The 22,115-nt window shown below is 38.0% G+C and overlaps 1 protein-coding gene across 1 annotated transcript in view; it reads left to right on the forward strand.

The window, feature by feature from the left end:
- Window positions 1-22,115, forward strand: part of ANO2 (anoctamin 2) — a 190,350-nt gene that overhangs the window by 154,048 nt on the left and 14,187 nt on the right. Inside the window, exons 17-20 of the mRNA XM_013369708.3 lie at window positions 1,082-1,193; window positions 2,434-2,491; window positions 3,346-3,446; window positions 12,220-12,368. Of these exons, the coding sequence (XP_013225162.2) occupies window positions 1,082-1,193; window positions 2,434-2,491; window positions 3,346-3,446; window positions 12,220-12,368 (420 nt within the window). The remainder of the gene's footprint in view (window positions 1-1,081; window positions 1,194-2,433; window positions 2,492-3,345; window positions 3,447-12,219; window positions 12,369-22,115) is intronic.

Consider the following 22,115-nt stretch of genomic DNA (forward strand, 5'->3'; position numbering starts at 1 on the left):
TCCATGGAAATGGAAAATAAATCTGGGAGCAATAATGAATACTGAAAATATTTAATACACATTTTTACAAGTTATCTGAAGATTTCTAGGAATGAAGAATGTATATAGTGGAATGGAGAAGCATTAGGAAAAAAATACATTTTTTTTGTATGACAAGTAACAATTCACTTAGTGCCTTGTTCAGAAAGGTACTCAGTCTTGTGTTTAGCATTAAGCACATTAACAAACTCATACTAAAAAAGTCTTGTACACACAAAGTTAAGTTAAGAAGGCTTTAAAGGCCTTCTTTTTTTTTTTTTTTCTCTGTATCTTCATATACATATGCTTATATGCACTGAAGCTGCTTTTACTGCTTTAGCTTTACACAATTGAATATCAAGATCCAATTTTCTTTCTTCAAACTCCAGATAACTAGTAGGAGATCCATGTAAATAATATTAATATTAATATTAATATTAATATTAATATTAATATTAATATTAATATTAATATTAACATTAACATTAACATTAATATTAATAATAATAATAATAATTGGTGTTAATAAAATATAGTTAATTTTATTTTATATTTAATAATAAAATAGGTATCAGAATGAATGACAGAGGCTTCAATGCTAAGATTTCATGGATGTGGCCTGAAGCAGGCGAAGGTGATGTGGTCTGCCTGGAAAAGTAAAGACTGGAAAAGTAAAGTATTGTCAGGTGCAGGCCAAATGTCAGGATTTGTTGGTTTGTTTTTTTTTTCCTACCATGTTATTGGACAGACAGCCAAGAGCAACTTGGGATAAGCTGTCAGATGTCTCTCAGAGAATCAAGTTAATTTTCTTTATTAATATTTCTAGCAAAGAATCTTTGATTTCCACCTGGAAATTTGGAAACACTTTCTGGAAATCAGAAGTCAGTGACAGAACTAGTGTGCATTGGTACAAATTAAAAGTACAAAAGATGAAAAAACCAAACCAGTATGACCTCAAAGTTTGAAGTTTGGTTTTGTATTTGGGGATACCAGGGAAGTTTATATATTTGCTAAGTGATTTCTTTGGGTTCTTTTTTTTTGTTTTGTTTTGCTTTCCCCACAGAGATACCAAAAACAGAGAAAACCTTTGAGGAGAGACTGATTTTGAAGGCATTCCTACTGAAGTTTGTGAATTCTTATGCACCAATTTTTTACGTTGCTTTTTTTAAAGGAAGGTAAGATAAATGTCCTTTACATATACTCATTTATGTACTATTTATATATAGATATTTATGTGCATATATATATAGGTCCATATTAGTTGATCTGTGTTTAAAAATGGACACAAAGGGCTACCTAACTATTTCTGGGACTAGCTACCTTCACCAGCAGTGAAAAATATATCACAAACAGGATTGTCCAAAGCTTGCTTTTGAATGACTGGTCATGATGTTTAGTACTGCCCTAGTTAAAAAAAAGGGTGTTGCATTTATGAGTGAGTAATAGTGCTTAGTTGTCTTCACTTCCCACATTTTAGTTATTTTTTCTTGAAACATCATTTAGCATTGAAAGATTTTCCTGTTTCATCTAAAATTATGGAGCCACTTGCTCTATTACTTTCTCAATATTTTTCCCTATTCACCCGTATTAAGTTAAATTAAGAAATAGTCAACTGGAAGTTGCATGTTTTGGCAAATGAACTGGTTGACCAAAAAGCTAATTCAGCTGTCTTGCTAAATAAGTGTGACTTCCTATGGGTTCAGGATCATTGTCTTTTGGGACCCAGTTATCCACAGTATAACACATGCTTTTGAACGGGAAGCTTAAAATGATTGTTTGCTCAAACTTTGGCAAAATTTTTTAAACTTCCTCTGGATTATGTTTCATACCATTGTTCTGTTCCTTTTGGGGCTGTAAAGTTTGTTAATCTATATCTTCACTAATCCTATTCAGCATCATTGACTTTAGAATTAATGATACATTTTACCAGCAGTTGTAAATATTGTAAGACATTTTATTTTTTAACCTTTTTTATGCCTGTGTGCATGTTGTATGGTTATAATGAAGACAATCTCACTGTTTCTCTTCATGTAGACAGAAGAGCCTTGACTGCTTATAGACATGTAAATAACTCTATTCAGGGCATTACTCAGATGCAAGAGAATGTGAGCTAGGATATGTGTTCCCAGGTTTTTTGTGTAACCAAGAGAGAGAAGTTGTTGTTATTATTTAGCACACACAAAAAATATTTTATTGAAATTATTTAATTAAACTATAATAGAAAAACCTTTGTAGAGACCTATTGTTTTGAAATAATTTTAAATAATCAAAGTTGAATAGGTGCCTAGTCTTCAAAAATTCAGGTTGAAGTAATTAGTTCTGAAATACTTTAGCTAATACGAATGAACAGTTATGTTGATAAAATTAACTTTTTTCCTATTTTTATACTATTTCATATATTGTTATTACTTTCAGATTTGTTGGCCGTCCTGGTCATTATGTATATGTGTTTGATGGTTATCGAATGGAAGAAGTAAGTACATATGAAATTAAAACAAAAAAATCCTTGACAGAAAGAGCTATGTGTACATCATATTTCATTGGAGTCTAGATAACAAGGGAAGAACAAAAAACATGTTAAAACAAGATGTTAAATCTTCAACATAAATAGACAAAACCCAAATTTTCCATCTGAGACACCTGTATGTTATTTCTGCAGTTCTGAGTACTTGATGGTCTTTCTTAGATGAAACTTCACCATTTTTATGCTTTATGACTGGGCCCTAAGGCATAAACATTATATGATTTGACTGAGTCCGTTTGGAAACCTATGGCAGAGATAGAACTGGAAGCTGGCTTCTCATCCTGTAGCTCACTAAAAGTCTAGTAGTTTAAATAGCCTAAAAAGCTCTAGGCATTTTGTGTTAAGCATGCATTTTTTTTTCCAAAATTCCTTTTAACTGCTGTGAGTATTTCCTTGAAAATCGATAGACATACTCAAGATTCTACAATAAAGCTTATGCATAAGCCTTTGCAAGATTGAAGACTTTCTTCCCCCTTGGGAGACATCAGGTTGGAAGACTATTGGTGATACTGCATTATGTTTATTACATTGATTATATAGTAAATATTTTAAAAGGAAATATAATAGCCCCAGGGCACAGAAAATTATTTCAGAGCCCTGTATATTTTTCATAATGTAGTTTTATGAGTGGAGATGAAGTACCTTGTTAAGCACAGAACCGCAATGATCAACGAGCTCTGTGTTCCTGTGCAAATTGGTGGCAGGGCAATGGGCACATACAGATATCAGTATCTCTCCCAGGTGCATACTTTTAAATTAATTCTCTTACTCCCTTCACACTCTATGGTTTTGTTTAATTACAGTGTGCTCCAGGAGGCTGTTTGATGGAACTCTGTATTCAGCTCAGCATTATTATGCTTGGAAAACAACTGATTCAAAACAATCTGTTTGAAATTGCAATCCCGTATGTATCCCAGCTTTCTCCATTACCATGCATTATTCTTGTGACACGGTAAAATAAAGGCTTGATCTTTATTCAAATGAATGGGACTTTTGCCACTGCCTTCAGTAGATTCTAATTGAATATGATGATAAATCACATTTTTGGTTGTGATGAAATGATCTGGCTGTATTTTATGTTGAATAATTGGCTATATCTGCAGTAAATGGCTTAAAGAAAGTGATTGAATATATTAAATAATTGATCTATATTAATTTTAGAAACCTGGGAAAACAGGCAAGGTATGATAGATCTCTTGGGAAGTTTTAGAGAAGCTTTCAGGGTAACAGTATTGAATACAAATTAGTATAAAGTGGAGGAGAGATGGCGTGGAGAAAACCAATAGCTCATAAAAGATTTTAAAAGGTATTACTTGATCTACGACTATTTTTATGGGTTTACAGATGAAACCCACACAATTTTAAGGTGCCTGTATGTCAGTATAACACAGGAACTAGAGTACAGGAGAGATGCTGACACACTGCTCGGTGGTGCTCTGCCACAGGATGCTTACTCCAGAGTGTCCTCTGCTCCAAACACAGCAAAACGTCTCTCTTGATCTATCTTCAGTGTCAAGGGGATCTTCAGTCACTGAGAACCCACTGAGAATGTCCTGCTCTTAGGAGGTTTGCTCCTGTTCCTGCTAATTGAATCATCCTGTTGGTGACAGTGCTCTGTGAAATGTTGTATGAGGTGAAGAGTCTGGCTTAGATGCAAGCTTCAACTCCAGTGAAGTTAGAATCTTTCAGCTCTGGTGTTAGCAGCTTTTGGATCACATCCCTAAGGAGAGCCTTGAAAATGCTAGCTAGAAACCAAGATGAATTGTGCTTAAAAGATTATGAAATATTTTTAAAATGAGCCCTTTTCCTCCCTTTTCATAGCAATATTTTTTTTTTTTTTTTTTTTTGAAGTAATTTAGGGAGGAAAAAAATCCCAAACAAATCAAATGTGGGTTATGGATGGTTTCATTATTCTTGTGTCAAAGTTCAATAGGGAAGCCTGTTTTCTGTCTCCATCTTGTTGAGTTTACAGTTTATTTTGAGAAAAGGGTGGTAAATCATTCCCAAAATATCTGACATGTTGAAGGCTTAAAGCTTTCCCAGTGTAAACCTGGTGTGATTTTTTTCCTGTCTTCCAAATACTTACTGCTACTGGACCTTTTTAATGGGTATTTTATGATGTTAGAATACTTTATTTATTATTTTTGACTCATGAAGGCAGAAGCTGATCCAGTCTAAACAGAGAATTCCTGCAAATTATTTCTCAATTTCCCCACTACAACTCTTGGTGCAAGAATGTGACAATTTCATCCCATTTTTCTCTCTCATTTCTGCTCCCCCACTCTTCTGCCAACAATCAATGGTGGCCTCAATTTTTAGAACTGAACAACTGTTTAAAAACATGCTTTCATCCTCTCCTTCCCAGAGAAATACCTCATTTCAGACACAATGCTATCTTGTCATCCTGAAATAAGCACATCTGGTTTTCCTTTGCTTGTCTACATTCTCAAGAAAATCACATGTATATCTGTAGGGCTCAGCCGTTCTCACCAGACCTGTTTGCACTGAGAGAGACACAGTGCTTTACTGTACACTTAAATAAATCGGAGTTAGCCTTCTATTTCTGAATGGACCACTCTACTGGTTTGGACAACATCGTCAACGGTACTCTATTCTGCCTCATCTGCCCCATGTGCACAGGCACACAGACATACTTTGCCAATCAAACAGATTTTCAGAAGGCCATGAATAGGTCTGTTGTATACATATAAATCCAGACCAAAAAAGGGACTCTAAACACACATGTTGCCCAAGTAGTAGTTCTGGTGCATGTCAGTGTCTCATGCATAGTCTACTATGTCTATACGTGCTGTTGTTAGAAGACGTGACAGATGTGTAGATAAACATACCCTTGCTCTCTGCCCTACAGTCTTCTTGTCTGTATCCTATTCACTCTGTTCTGCCACCTGTTTTCCTTGGTAATCTCTTATAGTCAGCTCATCTCCTCTGTGAGATCATCTTTTTTCTACCATTATGTTTTTTTAGTTTTCTCCAGTTTCAGCAGCTGATTTTTTTTTTTTCCTCTTACCTTATGTCTCTTTGGAGGGAATAAGAGTCAGAGTGTGCATAGCACAGATTCTACCATTGACTCTGCATCTTCACTGAAGGTAGAGTACAAGGGCTGCAGTCAACCTTATCCATATGGAGAGGCAGAAGGGATTTGCCATTCAGAATCTGGAACTGTTCTTTACTGTAACACAGAAGTATCTCTCTGCTAAGTTAAATGCTGAACCACATCAAAAGAGTTTTCTTCCTTATTGAAATTCAGGGATTTCAGGATTATTTTCAGAAAATCTTTATATTTCATTCACCATAAAATCCAAGGCACTTTAATTGCTTACTTCCATTTGCTGTCTGCCCCTCAAAAATTAAGTAGATGATAGACTGAGTTTATAAACAACAGCCATCCATTATATCTCTATGTTGCTGCAATTGGGAACCATCATTCAGTGTCTTCATTCTAGCTTCTCCATGGTCAGTGCTTGCTGAAAGAATATGGGGCTAAACTTTGGATGGCAGTCCTGTATTGTTTTGGGTCACTGGGGCACATTCTTGCTTTTTTCTTCAGCATTTCCAGAGAAACCGTTGCACGGCTATGACGGATTTGACTTGCTGGTCTTCTAAATCTTTGCTGTGATTTCTTTTTCAATTTTTGCAACCAAGAATATCAAAACAGCTAGGTAAATGCAACAACAGTTGAATTTTGGAAAATTAATCATTCTTGAACTGCAATGTGTGTTCCACGGGGCTGGAATTCACAAGTTTAAATATGTCACAGTTCACTCAGTTGTGTTACATACCATAATTCTTTTACTGTTGTCACAGGAATTGACCCTAAAAGGCTGCAGGGCTTGAGAGCCTTAACCTAGAGTTTCTATAACACTCGTTTTCTTCAGTTCTGTTTTTCTGAACTTCCTGAAAAAAAATCCATGTGGTTATTTTGTTACTTTCTGTCTTTGATCTTGGTGATAAACCCTCAGAGTGAAATCCTGGCCCTGTTTAAGTCAATGGCAAAACTTCCATTGACTTTAGTGGGGCCATGATTTTGGCCTTTTTATTCAATATGTTTCCATCACTTACTATTATTGAAATCAATTTAAAGATGCCCTTTCATAGTTATGATCTTTTATGTTTCATTTCACCTTTAATAAATAATTATTAATGAGATTTTTTTTTTCCGTTTTTTGTTTTCTTCTGTTTGAGAAACGAATAACACCGAAAAACAACTGAAATTGCCGTAGAATCCAGGCGGCCTGATTGTGCCAAGGAAGCATGACTACACCATAAATTTGTGGAGTGGAATGAGAGATTAAAGTCCTTTCATTCTCCCCCTGCCTCCTTCTTGTACCCCCTACCTGTGAATATGAGATCTCCTTATGTGAACAGATTGCAGTAATATGACTGAAGAAAAGTCTGGACCTCCACTGCTCCTTTCCCAAATAAGCAAACAAAATTACAGGCAGGGACACAAGAGCCTGAGTCACTGTGCTTCCTTTTCTCTACACACAAGTGCCCCAGCTATTCCACCAAGTAGTTTTGTCTGTCTAGCTTTCTCCTTGTACCCTTTTCTATCATGCTACAAAGGAAAAAGCACCAACTGGAAAAAACACCTTAGAAACCACCTGATATAAATAAAAATTCATCCCTGGCAGCTGAATTATAGGGGGTTTTCCATCATTTCATGTAGACTCTCCATTTGCATCTCTGTTCTAGCAAGTATTGCCTTGCAGTACTTCAAATCCAGTTCTTGGTGGCTGTCACAGGTGATCTACCTTTGCAGTACCCAGGGACATTTGTTAACTGAGAGTCTTGAGAAACTGGTAAATGGATCTTCAGTTCCAATCCTTCCAGCAAGCTCTGGTGAAGATACATTGTGAGGACTGCACAACCGGTAAAGGCAAATATACTTGTGCCAACAAAATCACTTCCCTGCATCTGCCCTATTTCAGCCTGCCTCCCAGCTGCCCTGCTTCTCCAATCTCTTTACATTCTATTCTGTCTCACTCCACAAATTTCTCACTTTTTCCTAAGTCATCTTCATAACTTCTCCTAGATCCACCAAATCCTGCTACTCCTTTCTACTGTGTAAATAGAGCAACTGCTGCATCATCTGTCTGTTTTGTGAAAAGGAGGCTTTTTGTAAGTATGCCATGTCTTTGCAGCCCAGCCAGGATCACTTGATTTTGAATTTTCTCTTCTTTTCCTCTATTTTTTTTTTTTTTTTTTTTCCCTCAAAAATCTAGTGGGTCCTGCAGGGCTGGGGAATTTTCCTGTAGTTATTTTGCACTCTCTTCAGATGCTGATTACCTTGCATAATGCGGTGCTTACTAGTTATATTAGGAATTACAAACAGCATAATTAAACCATATTTGCACTTTTTATCTAACACAACAATTTGGTGTCAATCCCTTGTGAGAAACTGCAGCATCATTTTTATTTGCTCTACACATAGCTTTCTGACAAAAACCTGTGCTTCCTTTTTTTTTTTTCTCTCCGATCCTGCATTCATTCTTCCATGAAAATCAGTCTTCTCAAGAATAGACCTTGCTTTTTGATAGTCACTGGCAAAAGAACCAGAAATAGTGGCTATTCTACAGTTCTACACTTTTCTCTGTCCGGATTCATATGGCTACTAATGGAGTCACAAAACTTTGCTGCATTTGCATCTTCAGCACAAAGCTTCTCAGAGACTCATCCTGAGTGGGCAAAACTACCTTTTTCTCACTGGCGGGGCTGCCTGTCATGCTAGAATAGCTCTTGATTATCGTTGTCTGCAAATTGTGTTTAAAAATGCTGATCTGAGTAATTAAAACAACAGATTTCACACAAGTGCATTTAAAAAGCTTACAGTTTTAATAATACAATCATATGTGCAGCTATATTCCTGCAAAACTAATTTTAAAAGCCCTGCTGCTATATAGCTGGAGATAACACTGTCCAAATCCCTATCCTCTGTTCCTTTAACTTTCTAATACATTTCAGTTTGGTCTGAAGCTTCACATACTTGGATATGACACAAACATACTTTTTTTTTTTTTTTGAGAAAAATTTAAAAGAATCAGTGAGTTGATTCTTTAAAAAAATCACATAAAAATAAAGATAAGAACATGCATCAAAGCTTAACTCAAAATGGGTAAAGGTGTCACTCCTTGTCCCTGGCTTATAGATAACCAGGTCAAAAATTAAAAATTAGTCTAAGTAACTGAGCCCTGGAATTAGTGTATTCCCAAATAAACATTAAAAACAACAACTATTGTTTTAGTTACTGGTTTCTCAGGGGAGTTATGTGTATTCATTAAACTCCATAACTTGACTCCATGGTGCTATAAGCAGAGGATTAGATCACACATGTACAGACTTCACATCTAGACACACTCAAATTTTATCTCAGCTGCTGCACAGTGACAGGAAGATGCTCTTCAATCCCATCTGCCCATGGAAATGTGAGGGACATTGTAACTCATGGCATTTTATTGGAACAGAAATCAGTATTGTCTTGAACTTATTGTTCACTGTCTTCTGAGAGTCCCTCACATTAGGAAATTAATTAGGATATGCTGGAAGAGCATCCTGGGAATTCTTAGATTGGTTTAAATCTTGCCCCCAGTCTCTTACCCTCTGAATGTTACAACACCTCTGTCACAGACAAGTTCCCTTGATCGCCATAAAAGCAGAGTGGGGGAAAGGAAATTTTAGTGTCTTGAAATGGCTGAGTTTGCATGATGTAGGAGGTGAATGTCTTTGTAAGGATACATCTAATTCTTTCTTGTGAAGCATTTTAAACATCCCCACCCTTTTATTAACACTGTGTAAACTAAATGTTCTGTGTACCAAAAGTATTTGGTTAGCCCCAATATATCTGACTATTGCTAAAATACTGATGATGTTACCATTAGACTAATGAGCTACATCTTAGCTGTACCTGGAATAAAAGTTGAAGTTGATCTGTTGATTTTTGAAGCTTTGTGATCCTGGCACTGACAGGGCATGATGCAATCTAGATCTGTTTTAACAGTGTCTGCCAATCCCTTTTCCTCCATACTGGAGATGAAAGTGAATGGGTCCTGTAAACATCGGTTGGTGTAGAAATTCTGTAGCCACTAAGGTCATTTCCAGGCTGCTATGAAGCCTTGTTCTATGTGGTAACACAGTGTTCCTGTGTGGTTCATTGTATATTCAGGAACAAAGCAATAAACCTACCCAGCAAAGCCTTTAGTGTGTTTGCCAGCTAGTCTTGCCCTGCTGCCATGTTAAGGTCTGAGAAAATGGTTCTGCTTCACTGGAGGTACAAATGAAAACCCCTACCATTTCCCCACACAATCCTGTCTCCAGGCCACACACCTCTAGTTCAAAGGATTGATCGCAAACTGTGGAGGAAAAGTTCATGGGAGAGCCTTGCATACACTACTGGCAGAACATCACTGGAATTAGTCTGGATTTTCACTCACATGGAACATATGTGAGGAACTATAAAATAATTTCATACACATTTGTGAAAGATAAATTTCATCTGCAAAAGGAAGACATTAAATATGTATAAGTCTTGACATTTTATGCTAATTAAACTCTATTTTGCTTCCTTAATTTTAAAGAAATACCTCATTCTATTGCATTTTTTCCATCAGAATTTCTCTATATGTAAAATAGCATGAAATTCGTGATACATATGCATCTGTAGGGGGCATTGGAAGTACTTTATTCTTCTTTTAGAGGCAGACTCATTTTACTATGGGATCATACTGCTTATGAAATTCATGTATTTGTCAGTGCCATTAAATTTGTATTCCCATCTCAGTGGGATAGTGATTGATACTACTATTCCTACTGAGGTCCAAAGAAATACTTGCACAAATAATTGTTCACCAGTATGAGTAATTTGTAGTCTGGCGAGAATGGGCAATGTTTTTCTAAAACATGGACAAAATAAGAACCTCTGATAGAACCTCTTCTGATCTACAGTAGCTGGGAGACATAATTGATCTGTGTTTACTTAATAAATGGTAGGAAAGGGTTTTGCTTTTCTGTTTCACAGGCCATGAAAACTCACCAGTATAGCTGGTCTTGAAAGATGTGTACTTTTCTGGTGGCAGAAATATTTCCTGACTGAAATTGGGAATTTCCAAGTCTCGTCATAATAGTGGTTGTGTGCTAGCTCAGTGTTCCATCTTTATACACCCTATGGCATATCTGAAGGAAAATTCAGAACCTCTAAAACTCTTATGAGAAATCTCTGAAGGAAGATTTTATAGGTGTGGAAGCAGACAAAGCATCTAAGTCCTGGTGAAGAAATTTCTTCAGTGTCTACATAAATCTGCATATATTGCCTTGTGCATGATCAGTAGACTCTCAGGAAAAAAAAATATCTTGGAAATATAACTTTTTCACATAAGTATTCACTAAATGTTTCAATTTTGATGTTAGGATAATAGTTATCGAATTCTGTAGTTTCCAGTGGCTTAGGAATAAACTTGCAGAGAAGCTCCAGTGAGTTCCAGTTCGTTCCCAGTGAGTTCCAGTATCAGCTGCATTGTAGATTACCAAAGAGGCTGTTACTGCATATACCTAAAGTAACACTTTTCTAGCAATAATTTACTGATTCTGAAGTGACTAAGGTAGGATTTCCATTTGTGCAGGACAGGAATTACATACTTCTCTGTGAGATGAAATTCTACTGACCTTACTGAAACTGTCCCTCAAATCTCTCCAGTAGTTTGAACCCTGTTTGCATAGTAGATAGCAACAAGGGAATTATGTTTCTCTGGGATGAAAGGCCCTTAGCAAAATTAAGACACTGCTTATACTTAACATTTCATGGGTACATATATTACTGTTTTTATTAGTTGTAGCATAATTTTGGTTAAAGGAGAGAGAGCTCTTCCCCTTTAAGGTTTCACAAGCAGCATCTTTTTTGTCTGTTTTAAAAAAACTCAGGTATATGTGCTTGTGACAAGAGAACAGTGGAGCCTGAAGAGCTGCAGCTGTTTTCTAGTGGTCACAGGGCTGGCTTTAAGTCAACAATATTCATATTTAGAGTCCTAAATGGCTTTGGACCTGTCAGAATCATGGAGACATTTCTTTTCTTGGTGCTGCAGATTTATAGGCAGAGGTGCTTACTTCCTTTTGCTTTGAACAACAAGCTAAAATTTTCATAAGTTCACAATGTTTAGGAATCAGTACATTCCTGTGTCCGTGTCATCCCCCAGCTTTGTTTGGCAATGTCTGGTCATTTTCACATTAAAAGTACACTATATTGGAAGTTCCCAGGTTTCTTTGGTTTTTAAGGGATAGGTGGTCAACACCTTGGTTTTGGGAGTATTACTTAGCATTAATATTGTTTAGGTCCAGGGTGCTTGTGCTTGTGCTTCAGGAAGATGCCCATTCAACATGTATTTAGAGAGAAACAATTGTTAAAAAGCACTAGGTTCAACTCCATTTTAACAGCACTATGCTGTTGTAACTTTCCTCTTCACACAGGAACACAGCAACTGCTGGTCCCAGCAGCCTGTCACCTGGCAATAAGCAGCATGAGATCTTCAGAGGATGGTATAAGGAAAGCCTATGGGCCACCAAAGTAATGTGATATTTCATGTTGCTGTGCAAAGACTTACACCAAATCTTGTAGTGCAAAAAAAAAAAAAAAAAAAAGACTTGGTTCAATCTGAACTTTTTTCCCTCAGGAAGTTAAAGAAGTTCTTCAGGAAGCTGAAGGATGAAAGAACCGAACCAAAGGAAATGGACATCAGTCAGTCAAAGGACCCTCAACAGTGGGATCTTGACTACATCTTGGAACCTTTCACTGGGCTGACTCCAGAATACATGGAAATGAGTAGGTTTTCTGAATTCCCTTTCCTTCTCTGCAATAACCATCGCTTTACATAGGACTAATCACTGTATATCATATGATGGTATGTCATAAATTGTCACGATAAAGAGAGGAAAAAAATCCAAAACTATTGCAGTTTGCAGAAATTACATGCAAGACAACTGAGCTATGAGACTACCATGTTACCAGCATAGTAACAATGTATCTGTTAACACTTATACTGTGAGAGTCCGTGTTCCCAGATGAGATAAGTGCATAGAAACCACAGAAACAGAGGTAGCTAAGGCTAGAAGGGACCTCTGGACATCATCTAGTCCAGTTCCCTGCTCAAAGCAGGGTCAGCTAAAGCAGATTGCTCAGGGGCTTGTCCAGTTGATTTTTGAATATTTGTAGGGATGGAGACTCAATAAGCTCTCTGTGCAACCAGTTCCAGTCTTTGATCACCCTTTTAGTAAAAAAGCTTTTTCTTATGTTTAAATTGCATTTCCTATATTTCAATTTGTGCCCATTGCCTCTTGTCCGTTCATTGGTCATGACTGAGTCTAGCTCTGTCTTCTTTAATCCGCCCAACAGGTATTTGAATACATTAGTAACTTCCCCCTGAGTGTTCTCTTCTTGTGATATAGGAATCCTAAATCTCTCAGCTTCTTCTTGTATGTCAGGTCCTTCAGTCTCTTAATCATCTTAAAGGCTCTTCTTTGGGTACGCTGCAATATGCCCATGTCTTTCTTGTACTGGGGAGCATAGAACTGGAAAGACCACACCAGATGTGCTCACAGTAGTGCTGCATAGAGGGGAAGGATTCCCTCTTTTGACCTACTGGCAATGCTCTGTCTAATGCACCTCAGAAGGTTATTGGCCTTCTTAGTAGCTATGGCACATTGCTCACTCATATTCAGCACATTGTCCACCAGGATAAGAGGCCCTTTATTGCAAAGTTGCTTCTCAGCTAGTCAGTTCCTAGCGTCTACTGATGTTTCGGCTTATTCCTCCTCAAGGTGAATGACTTTGTGTTTTCCTTTGCTGAACTTTGTGAGATTCTTCTTGGACTATTTCTCCAGCCTGTTAAGGTCCTTCTTGATGGCAGCACAGCCATCTGGTATAACTCCTCTCAAAATTAATATCAGTCATTAATATTTCAAATATAGTAAAAATGAGTAGATTCCGAAATACAAATGTGTACTTTCTTGAAGAAGTCAATTACCCTTTACAACTGAACACTGTAGGATTATTTTTTTCGATAACTTAGATCATGACCGAACATTGCATGTTGAATCACTTACGCAGTTATGCTCAAATTAAAATCCACAAACATATACAACAGGAGAGAACTTTAATCCTGTAAGAGCTTCTCAGTCAGCTGAAAGAGACAGTGGAACAGAGAGCTGTTGTTCCAATTTTATTCACGGATCGCTGCACCATGCAGGTATTGAGATGGTCATACTTTCTAAGGAAATCTAGAGTACACTTGGGAATTATTTCTCAGTCTCTCAACAGTTCTTTAACCAGCACGTTCTGTAGTTTTTTAAATAGCATGTGCGTACTTCCTCTGCGTGCATCACCCTGCTGGAGTGACTGACGTCACTAGCGGTGCACACTGCCAGACATTTGGTCACCTTTCAAACCCATGTAAAGTAGGAGCAACTCTATTAAAGTCAATAGTATCCTGATTTTATAAAGCTGGTGCCCACCATGTGTATATCATCTATATATTTGTATGTGTTTGCTGGTTTTCACTTAAATTGCTGTTAAACTATGGGAGAGATCCGTAGCTTTTCGAGGTTGCTCCACAGTTTGTTTTTCCACATTAGAGAACATAAGTATTTTGACGGAAAACCAGGTGGAGCTGGGAGAAATTATTTCTTGAAGTGGCAAGATGCCATCAGTTTTATATTTGGTGACCGCACTGTCAAGCCAGGAAGACAGCAGTTCTTGATTTCCACTAGGTGGGATCCAGGACCTGGATCTGCTGCTACACAGAAATGCCCCTCTCAAGATGCAATGTTTATCAGAGAGGAACTATATGCACTTTCTATTATCTGCAGGTGTGGATTGCTGACATCTTAGTGACTTGATCCATCCTTTGCATATTGTTAAATGACTCTCTGATTTAATATCTGAGGTCAGTGTGCCCACCATATGTCATCAGAGATGTAGCATTAAAATGCTTTCTGCTATCTGGAAGTCAGGAAAGATTCTTTAAAACACTGAGCTTGTTCAAATGAAATATCATTAATAATTTATTTTCATTTTAACACGTTTGGCACTGTGCCATCATCCTCAATAGTTATAATTTGGAAGTCTGATCCTTTTGACATCTTGATTGCACTTTGCTCAAGAGAAAATATATCTCCATTGTCTCAAGTTGCTCTGATACTTATGAAATTATGCTTGAAATTCTGAGTACAGTATCTGTCCTATATAGACAGATACAGAGACCAAGCCCAACAACTAGGCATTTTTGGTATAATTCTGCTTTTTAAGAAATCCTCTGTTGCCTCTTTTCAGATTTCACTGAGGTTGTTTGATCACATTCATCTCCATACATCCACTAACACTCATCCACTGCTACAGCAGGAGCAGGTCAAACACGGATAAAGGAGTATGCTATAGATGAACTAGCTGAGGACAAATATGAAGCATCTGATAGAGAATTCCAAAGTGAAATATATATGTGCCTTCTTCTCATTCTAAAGAGTGTTTGTTATAAATTCCAAATAATATCTCTATGACTCAACAGAACCCAGGAGGACAGAGGTGCAAATAATCGCCAAATAACTCAATCTTGCAGCCCTGGGACACAGTCCAACTTCATTTGTCCTCAGGGAAATGAACCTGAGAGGAAGCAGCATACAGGGATGCTAGGGAGTAAGTAAAAGGCCAGGCTTTTCACACCAGATGCAAATGAAAAATTGCAGTCTACCGCTCAACCCTGTAGCTGCCTCATGAGTAGACCCTGGAGAGGCAGGGAAGGAGAAAGGGGGATTGGTATGGGTGTGGGAAAGGAGAGAAGTAATCTAGAAAATCCCAAACTTTAGGTCATAAAAGTATTTAGGAGAGAACCACAGCTTGTCAATGGGCATATTATCTAAAACCAGACCTCTGTTAAACATTGCATGTGACAGCTTCTGTTTTAACTAGCAACTATTCTCAAAACTTCTGAAAGAGAATGTATTTTATGACAAAAAAAAAGGTAATACCATGTATGGTTTATCTCTCTCTATAGAACTAGCTATACTGATTCATATATATAATTTATAATATATTTATAAATGCATACAGGGGATTTTATAAAATTATGGATTTATGTAAATACAAAAATATGCATGCATATATGAATTATTTTCTATAATGGCAGATTTGGGGTTCTCTCTTATGGATATGTTTATGAATCTGAACCTTGCCCTCTGTAATGCCATTAACTTGATATAAGAAAGCCTTTACCTGCCATGATCCTCTTAATTGTTTCAACTCACATTAGGATGTGACTGTGTATTGCAGCCTGTACTACCTTATCACCTCTGCACATGATGATACTATCTTGAAAAAGTGTCCTTTAGGTTTTATTTTTTCTAGGCATTATTTCAGCTCAAGATAACTTTTCCTCCTGGAAACTTTAAGCAAAATTATTTGCAATTTTTGAATTAAACAATGGTGAAAAAATATAGACATTTCCTCTTGCATTTTCGTATGTTTTTATGCTCAAACATAACTCAGAAATGTCTGTACTTTAACATCCAAAATTTCCTGATTAGCTAGCTCTCTCTGAGGACAAGGATCTGTAGTTGTTGGTAATAAACAGACAGAATAAAACCAACTATTTATAAATATTTAATTCCTTGTCCTTGCACATCTGTGGTAATTGATTTTATTCATTCTGAGAGATAGAGCATGTGACCAGTTTCAGCATGAATGGGTAATTACAGTGAAAACCACGGACAGGGTAAGGAAGACCCAGAGTTCTTCCCAGTTATGAAGGGCCAGAGACTGCTGAGTACTCTGAGTGATAATGAGGAAGTGTGGCTGGCTGATACAGAGGCAGAATGGAACCTTGAGTGTTATGAACTAGAATATCCCACTTTCCAAACATTATATATGGTACTTTCTCTTAATTGTAGCTGGACCTAATGAAAAGCGTGAATTCAGGTGTGGGAGGAAACTATTTTCCGCTCTCTGCTACCTGTGACAAACTTCAATTGCATCTGAGATGATGCTTTCAGCCTGATTTGAGACATCTGTGTAAGAGATCACCCTTGATCCACTGATAAGGACAACACTTAGATGCAAAGGTCTTCCTTGTTGGAATAACTTACGGCAACAAGATCTAAGCTACTGATGTTATAAATCACTGGACACTAAGCCTGTATTTTAGATTAGTCCCTTGTGCCTAGATCATAAAAAATGTTTAGTGCCTCATCCTGCAGACATTCAGGGATAATTAGATAGATGCCTAGCAAATGAATGGTGAATTACTAATCTAAACATCTGTCTACAAGAGGAGAATTAGCTTTTCAAGTGAAGGGAATAGCTCACTGAGCCTTGTGGTGTGCCACAGTGAGCTATGTCCTCCCTGTGGGATTCAAGTCAGCAAGTGAAACCCAAGCTGCATCTATCTCCCCAGCCTGCTCATTGCCCTGGGTCCATATCACTGCACTCAGCTGTCAGATTCACCGTGGAGTTACTCAGACCACCCACACCGACAGGAAGCACTTTGTGCAGCTCAGCGCTGAACCTGTAAACTGGGATGGTTGTTTAAGGGCATCAAGCTGAAATTGTGAGACAAGACGCGGTTAAACAGCTTATTTACCTATTTTTGTAAATTTACTTTGAGAGGGGGCGGGAAGGGAAACAATGCAGCAAGTGTAGAGGAAGCTTTTTTTTTTTTTCCTGAATTGCTTAAAAAAGCAGAATTACTGTGATGTAAAAAGAGGTATGATATTAAGGAGAAGAAAGAAATCTGACTGCTGTTTCAGAACTTATTTTTTATTTTCACACTGATTTACTCAGGGAAGGTCCCGTTGGTATCAGTGGCTATCTGCTCAAACAGGAATGAAGCCGTTGAACAAGAAACTGTAGACTTGGCTTCCTGTAGTTCTCTGATTCAGATCATGATGGGGTTTCATGAAGAAACAAGCATGAACAGATTACGTATCTGTGCGTGAATATTCACTACATTCAGATTTGTCTTGCCAGGATGCTTCTGTTTGTAAGGATGAGTGACATCTTTAATACTACACAGAAAGTCCCTGGACAAGCTGAGACTCTTGACTACAGGTCTGCCATTCACTAGACTGTACCCTAATAACAGGTAGTCCTTGCCTTTTGTACCTGTATGGAGTTTCTTCTACTAATTTGTTTCAAAAGGATTGACATGTGGCCATTCTGAAGGAAACCTGGAGTCTGGCTCGCTCCCCAAGCATCAAATCATACATTATCTTTACATTCCCTTATCAAGCATATTATCCTTGGTGAGGAACCTCTTATCTGAAGGACAGTGTTTGAAGCAGTGTCAGGATGTCTTTTATAGTACAATATGCCACACATAAAGGCATTTTTTATTATAACTATCTCACTTTAGTTTTGAAATGTCCATTTCAAAGCTGCTGGGATTTCCTTTTGTTCTGATTTCTTGTACTAGGAAGCCTGAAGCCTTGGAGAGGCTTTGTCCCTTGGCCAGCATCTCTCACCTTTTTTAAGTCTAGATAAATTAGTAGAAATAATGAGATTAGGAGGGTTGCTCTGAGAAGCTGACATGTTCAACAGCCCAGCTCAAGTGCCTCTACACCAATGCACACAATATAAGCAACAAACAGGAGAAGCTGGAAGACGCTGTGCTGCTAGAAAGCTACAACCTAGTTACTGTTACTGAAACTTGGTGGGGCAAATCCCATGACTGGAGTGCAACTATCGATGGCTACAGGTGATTCAGAAGGGAAAGGTGAGGGAGGAGTGGCAGAGGCATTGCCTTGTACATTAAAAAATAGAGCATGAATAGCTGTCTCTGAAGTATAGCCATGAGCAGGTTTGAGGCTTTTGGATAAGAATTGGAAATCAAGACAACAAAGAGAACCTTGCTGTTGGTGTCTACTACAGGTCACTCAAGCAAGGGGAGCCTATTGAAGAAACCTTCTTACTCCAGCTAAAGGAGGCTTCTTACTTGCAGGCTCTTGTCCTGCTGGGGAACTTCAACCACCCCAACATCTGCTGAAAATTAACACAGTGAGCTGTAGGAAATCCAAGAGACACCTGGAAATAATTGAGGATAACATACTAAGCCAGGTAATAGACAGTCCTACCGGGGGGATGCAATACTGGACCCGATGGTCACCAGTGCAAGTGAGATAACTGGTGATGTCAAGATTGGAGGCAGCCTGGGCTGCAGTGGTCATGCATTGAAGTTTGCAGTCTGAGGGATGAGAGTCAGGCAAAGGGTAAAGTCAGGACCCTGAATTTTAGGAAAACCAGCTTCCAGCTTCTCAAGGAGTTAGTCAACAGGAGCCCCTGAGAAATGACCCTCAGGGACAAGGGACCAGAACAGAGCTGGCAGATCTTTAAGGATGCTTCCCATAGAGTGTAAGAGCTCTCGATCCCCAGGTGTAAGAAATTAGGAAAGGGAAGCAAGAGGCTGGCATGGCTGAGCTGAGACCTTCTGGTCAAACAAAAGGAGAAGAGGGAAACACACATGCAGAGATGGGGTCAGGAAGGCCAAGGCACAGCTGGAGCTGAACTTGACTAGGGATGCAAAGAATAACAAGAAGGGCTTCTATGGGTATGTCAGCCAGAAAGGGAAGGTGAAAGAAAGTGTATCCCTTCTGATGAGCAAGACTGGCAAACTGGTAACAATGGACAAAGAGAAGGCTAAGGTACTGAACAACATTTTTGCCTCAGTCTTCACTGGCAAGCTCTTTTCCCACACCTTTTGACTGGATGGACCACAGGATGGGGGCTGTGGGAGCAAAGTCCCTCCCACTCTAAGAGAAGATCAGGTTCACGACCACCTGTGGAACCTAAACCTACATAAGTCTATAGAACCTGATGAGATGCATCCCAGAGCCCTGAGGGAAGTGGCTGATGTAGTTACCAAGGCGCTCCATTATATTTGAAAAGTCATGGCAGTCAGGTGAAGTCCCTAGTGACTGGAAAAAGGGAAACATCATACCCATTTCTTAAAAAGGGTAGGAAGGAGGACCCTAGGAACTACTGACCTGTTAGCCTCACCTCTGTGTCTGGGAAGATCATGGAACAGATCCTCCTAGAAGTTCTGCTAAGTTACATGGAGGACAGGGAGGTGATTCAAGACAGCTAATTGCAAGGGGTGGTTGGACTAGACGACCTTTAGAAGTCCCAATTCAAACTACTCTCTGATTCTATTAGTTTAAAGTTAAAAGTCATATATAAATCTTTGGGGAAAAAAAAAATAAAAATCTACAAGTCAGGCAGACTTCCATTGACTTCAGTGGCATTTTACAGATACCAGCAGTGTGCGAGGAAGAGGCCAACACTTTACCACGGCAAATAGGCTGTAAGTTTTCCTTTGGGGAAAGCTTTTGTGGGTCATTTCTTCAGCAAGCTGAACTCTGAATCTGATTTCTGTCAGCAGACTGTGCTGAACTTCCTTTTTGAATAGGCCTTGTCAGTCAATACCATGTATGCACATAGTTTTGATTTGCACCAGTGAAATTTCTGATGTCTGTTTGTTTTGATATTATTAACCGATATATATTTGTATTTTTTAGAAGACACTCTTCAGCAGACACACTCTTAATGTTCCTTAGTGATCAGAAAATTCTGCTCAAGGAATCCTGAAACATAAATTGTCATTTTTAACATGTGTCAAATCTGTCATGCGTTCTTCCTGTTTCTAAAACTGCACAATGACTTTTGACCCAGCCCAATAGATGAGACCACATGCGTTCCCAAAGTAGGCAGCATGTATAAAAATTTCCTTAAACAGCTGGTAGCAAGTTTGCAACATGTGTAACTAGCCTGCAGTGATAGGAGTTGGCAAGAAGTTGATGTTTAGAGTAACAATAAATATTGCTAATGAAACAAACTTTATGAAATTGGCTCCAAAGCCAGCTAAATGATGCATGAGAATGTATGAAATTTGCACCACTACTATTTTCTTAAGAAGAAACTGACATCAGCAATTACTTTCAGATTCTTATTTAATTTGGTCTTCCCTTCTCCAGTCTAGCCCCTTTAAGAGTCCAAGGTTCATGTGGCAACTAATTGAAAACATTTTTTTCTCAAAGAGAAATAATAATAAACGGTTTCATCATTCAACTTCTATTAAAAATAAATGGCAAAACTCCCTTTTGAATTTTAAGATGGAAAAGGATCAGATCCAATTCCGTAGCTACCAACTACTGTAAGGATTAATCTTAGATTTTTGGAAGAACTTTGCCTAAAGCAGGAAAAACATCAAAAAGGAATTTTGTGAGGCAGTAAAAGAGAAAAAAAAATAGAGGAATCATTGAAGAGAAACCTACATTTCTCTATAATCTCTATAATGAAGATGGATTTGAAAATGCTGACATAGCCTGTTGTGTGTAGACTTGTTTCATAGATTTATTACCAAAAAATAGTAAATGACACCTTTTCCTTAGTTTCTCAGACAGACTTGGCTATATTTTAAAAAGTTTCATTTTAGGACTTGGAAACCTTCTTAGCACAGGAGTGATGCTTCCATTGTTTACCTCCAGTAACACATCATCCTATGGCAGATATTATTGATACAGAAGAAGGAAAATAAGCAACAGAACCATAAAAAATTACCTTCTCTTAGGTTAGGCTTTGGCGTAAAAGATAGTAGGGTTACTTACACTACACAGTGTGCAAATCTGGTAGAACCTGAGTTGGGTTCTGTTCAGGCCCTGGGTACACAGGAACATTTTCTGCGAAAAGTGGATTTCTGAGAAGCACTGTGGACTGAGAGACTTCATGCTATATGTCTATTATAGTTTTTGTCTCAGGGCTCAGCCAGCCTAAGCCTGAATGAGATACAGATGTGGCATCAGGTGTTGAGAATTTCATGGACTGCCTCCAAGTCCTTTGCTTCTTTCCTGTTTAAGTCAGACAGCAAAGGTGACTTGTCCTGGGCACCAACATTATGAGGTTTGGGTTTTTCTCTCATCAGAAATAGAGTGTTTTGTCACTGACCTGGTGGCACAAGCATGAATGTAAAAAGGGTATTCCAGATTTGCCATCAAGTACTCCCACCAAATATAAGATGCCTCAGCATCAGCTGTCCTTGATGGATGAGTCTCTGTGAATGTCCTGAAAGTGCTGTAAATGTCTCCACTGTGACTTGAGAGGCATCTGCAGAACTCCAGGTTGCTGTGACTAGATTGATTCCGGGACCCAAACTGTACATACATCGGGGATTCTTCTCTTTTTAATCCATAGAGCTTTTTAAACATATTTTTTTCTACAAATACTGGCCGAACAAAACAAGTGCCTTTAAATTGCCCAGGCTATTCACAGACCACTTGTTTTGAATGACTGTTTGTGAATTTATTACAGAAGACCATCTAAATTATGGTGTCCTTGATTCTATTTTTCCTTTTTTTTTATTTTACTTGTTTTTTGCATCATTCACACTTTCATAAAAAAGAGACTAGAAGATTGAAGAGATTTCAAGATGGCCACACAAACACTTTTGGCACTTCATATAAAGACATATTTACACAATAGACCAAAAGTCATTTGAATACCTGGAAAATTCTTTCATGAACATGAAAAAAGCAT

The sequence above is a fragment of the Columba livia genome, chromosome 1 (assembly GCF_036013475.1).
Source record: "Columba livia isolate bColLiv1 breed racing homer chromosome 1, bColLiv1.pat.W.v2, whole genome shotgun sequence".
NCBI lineage: Eukaryota > Metazoa > Chordata > Aves > Columbiformes > Columbidae > Columba > Columba livia.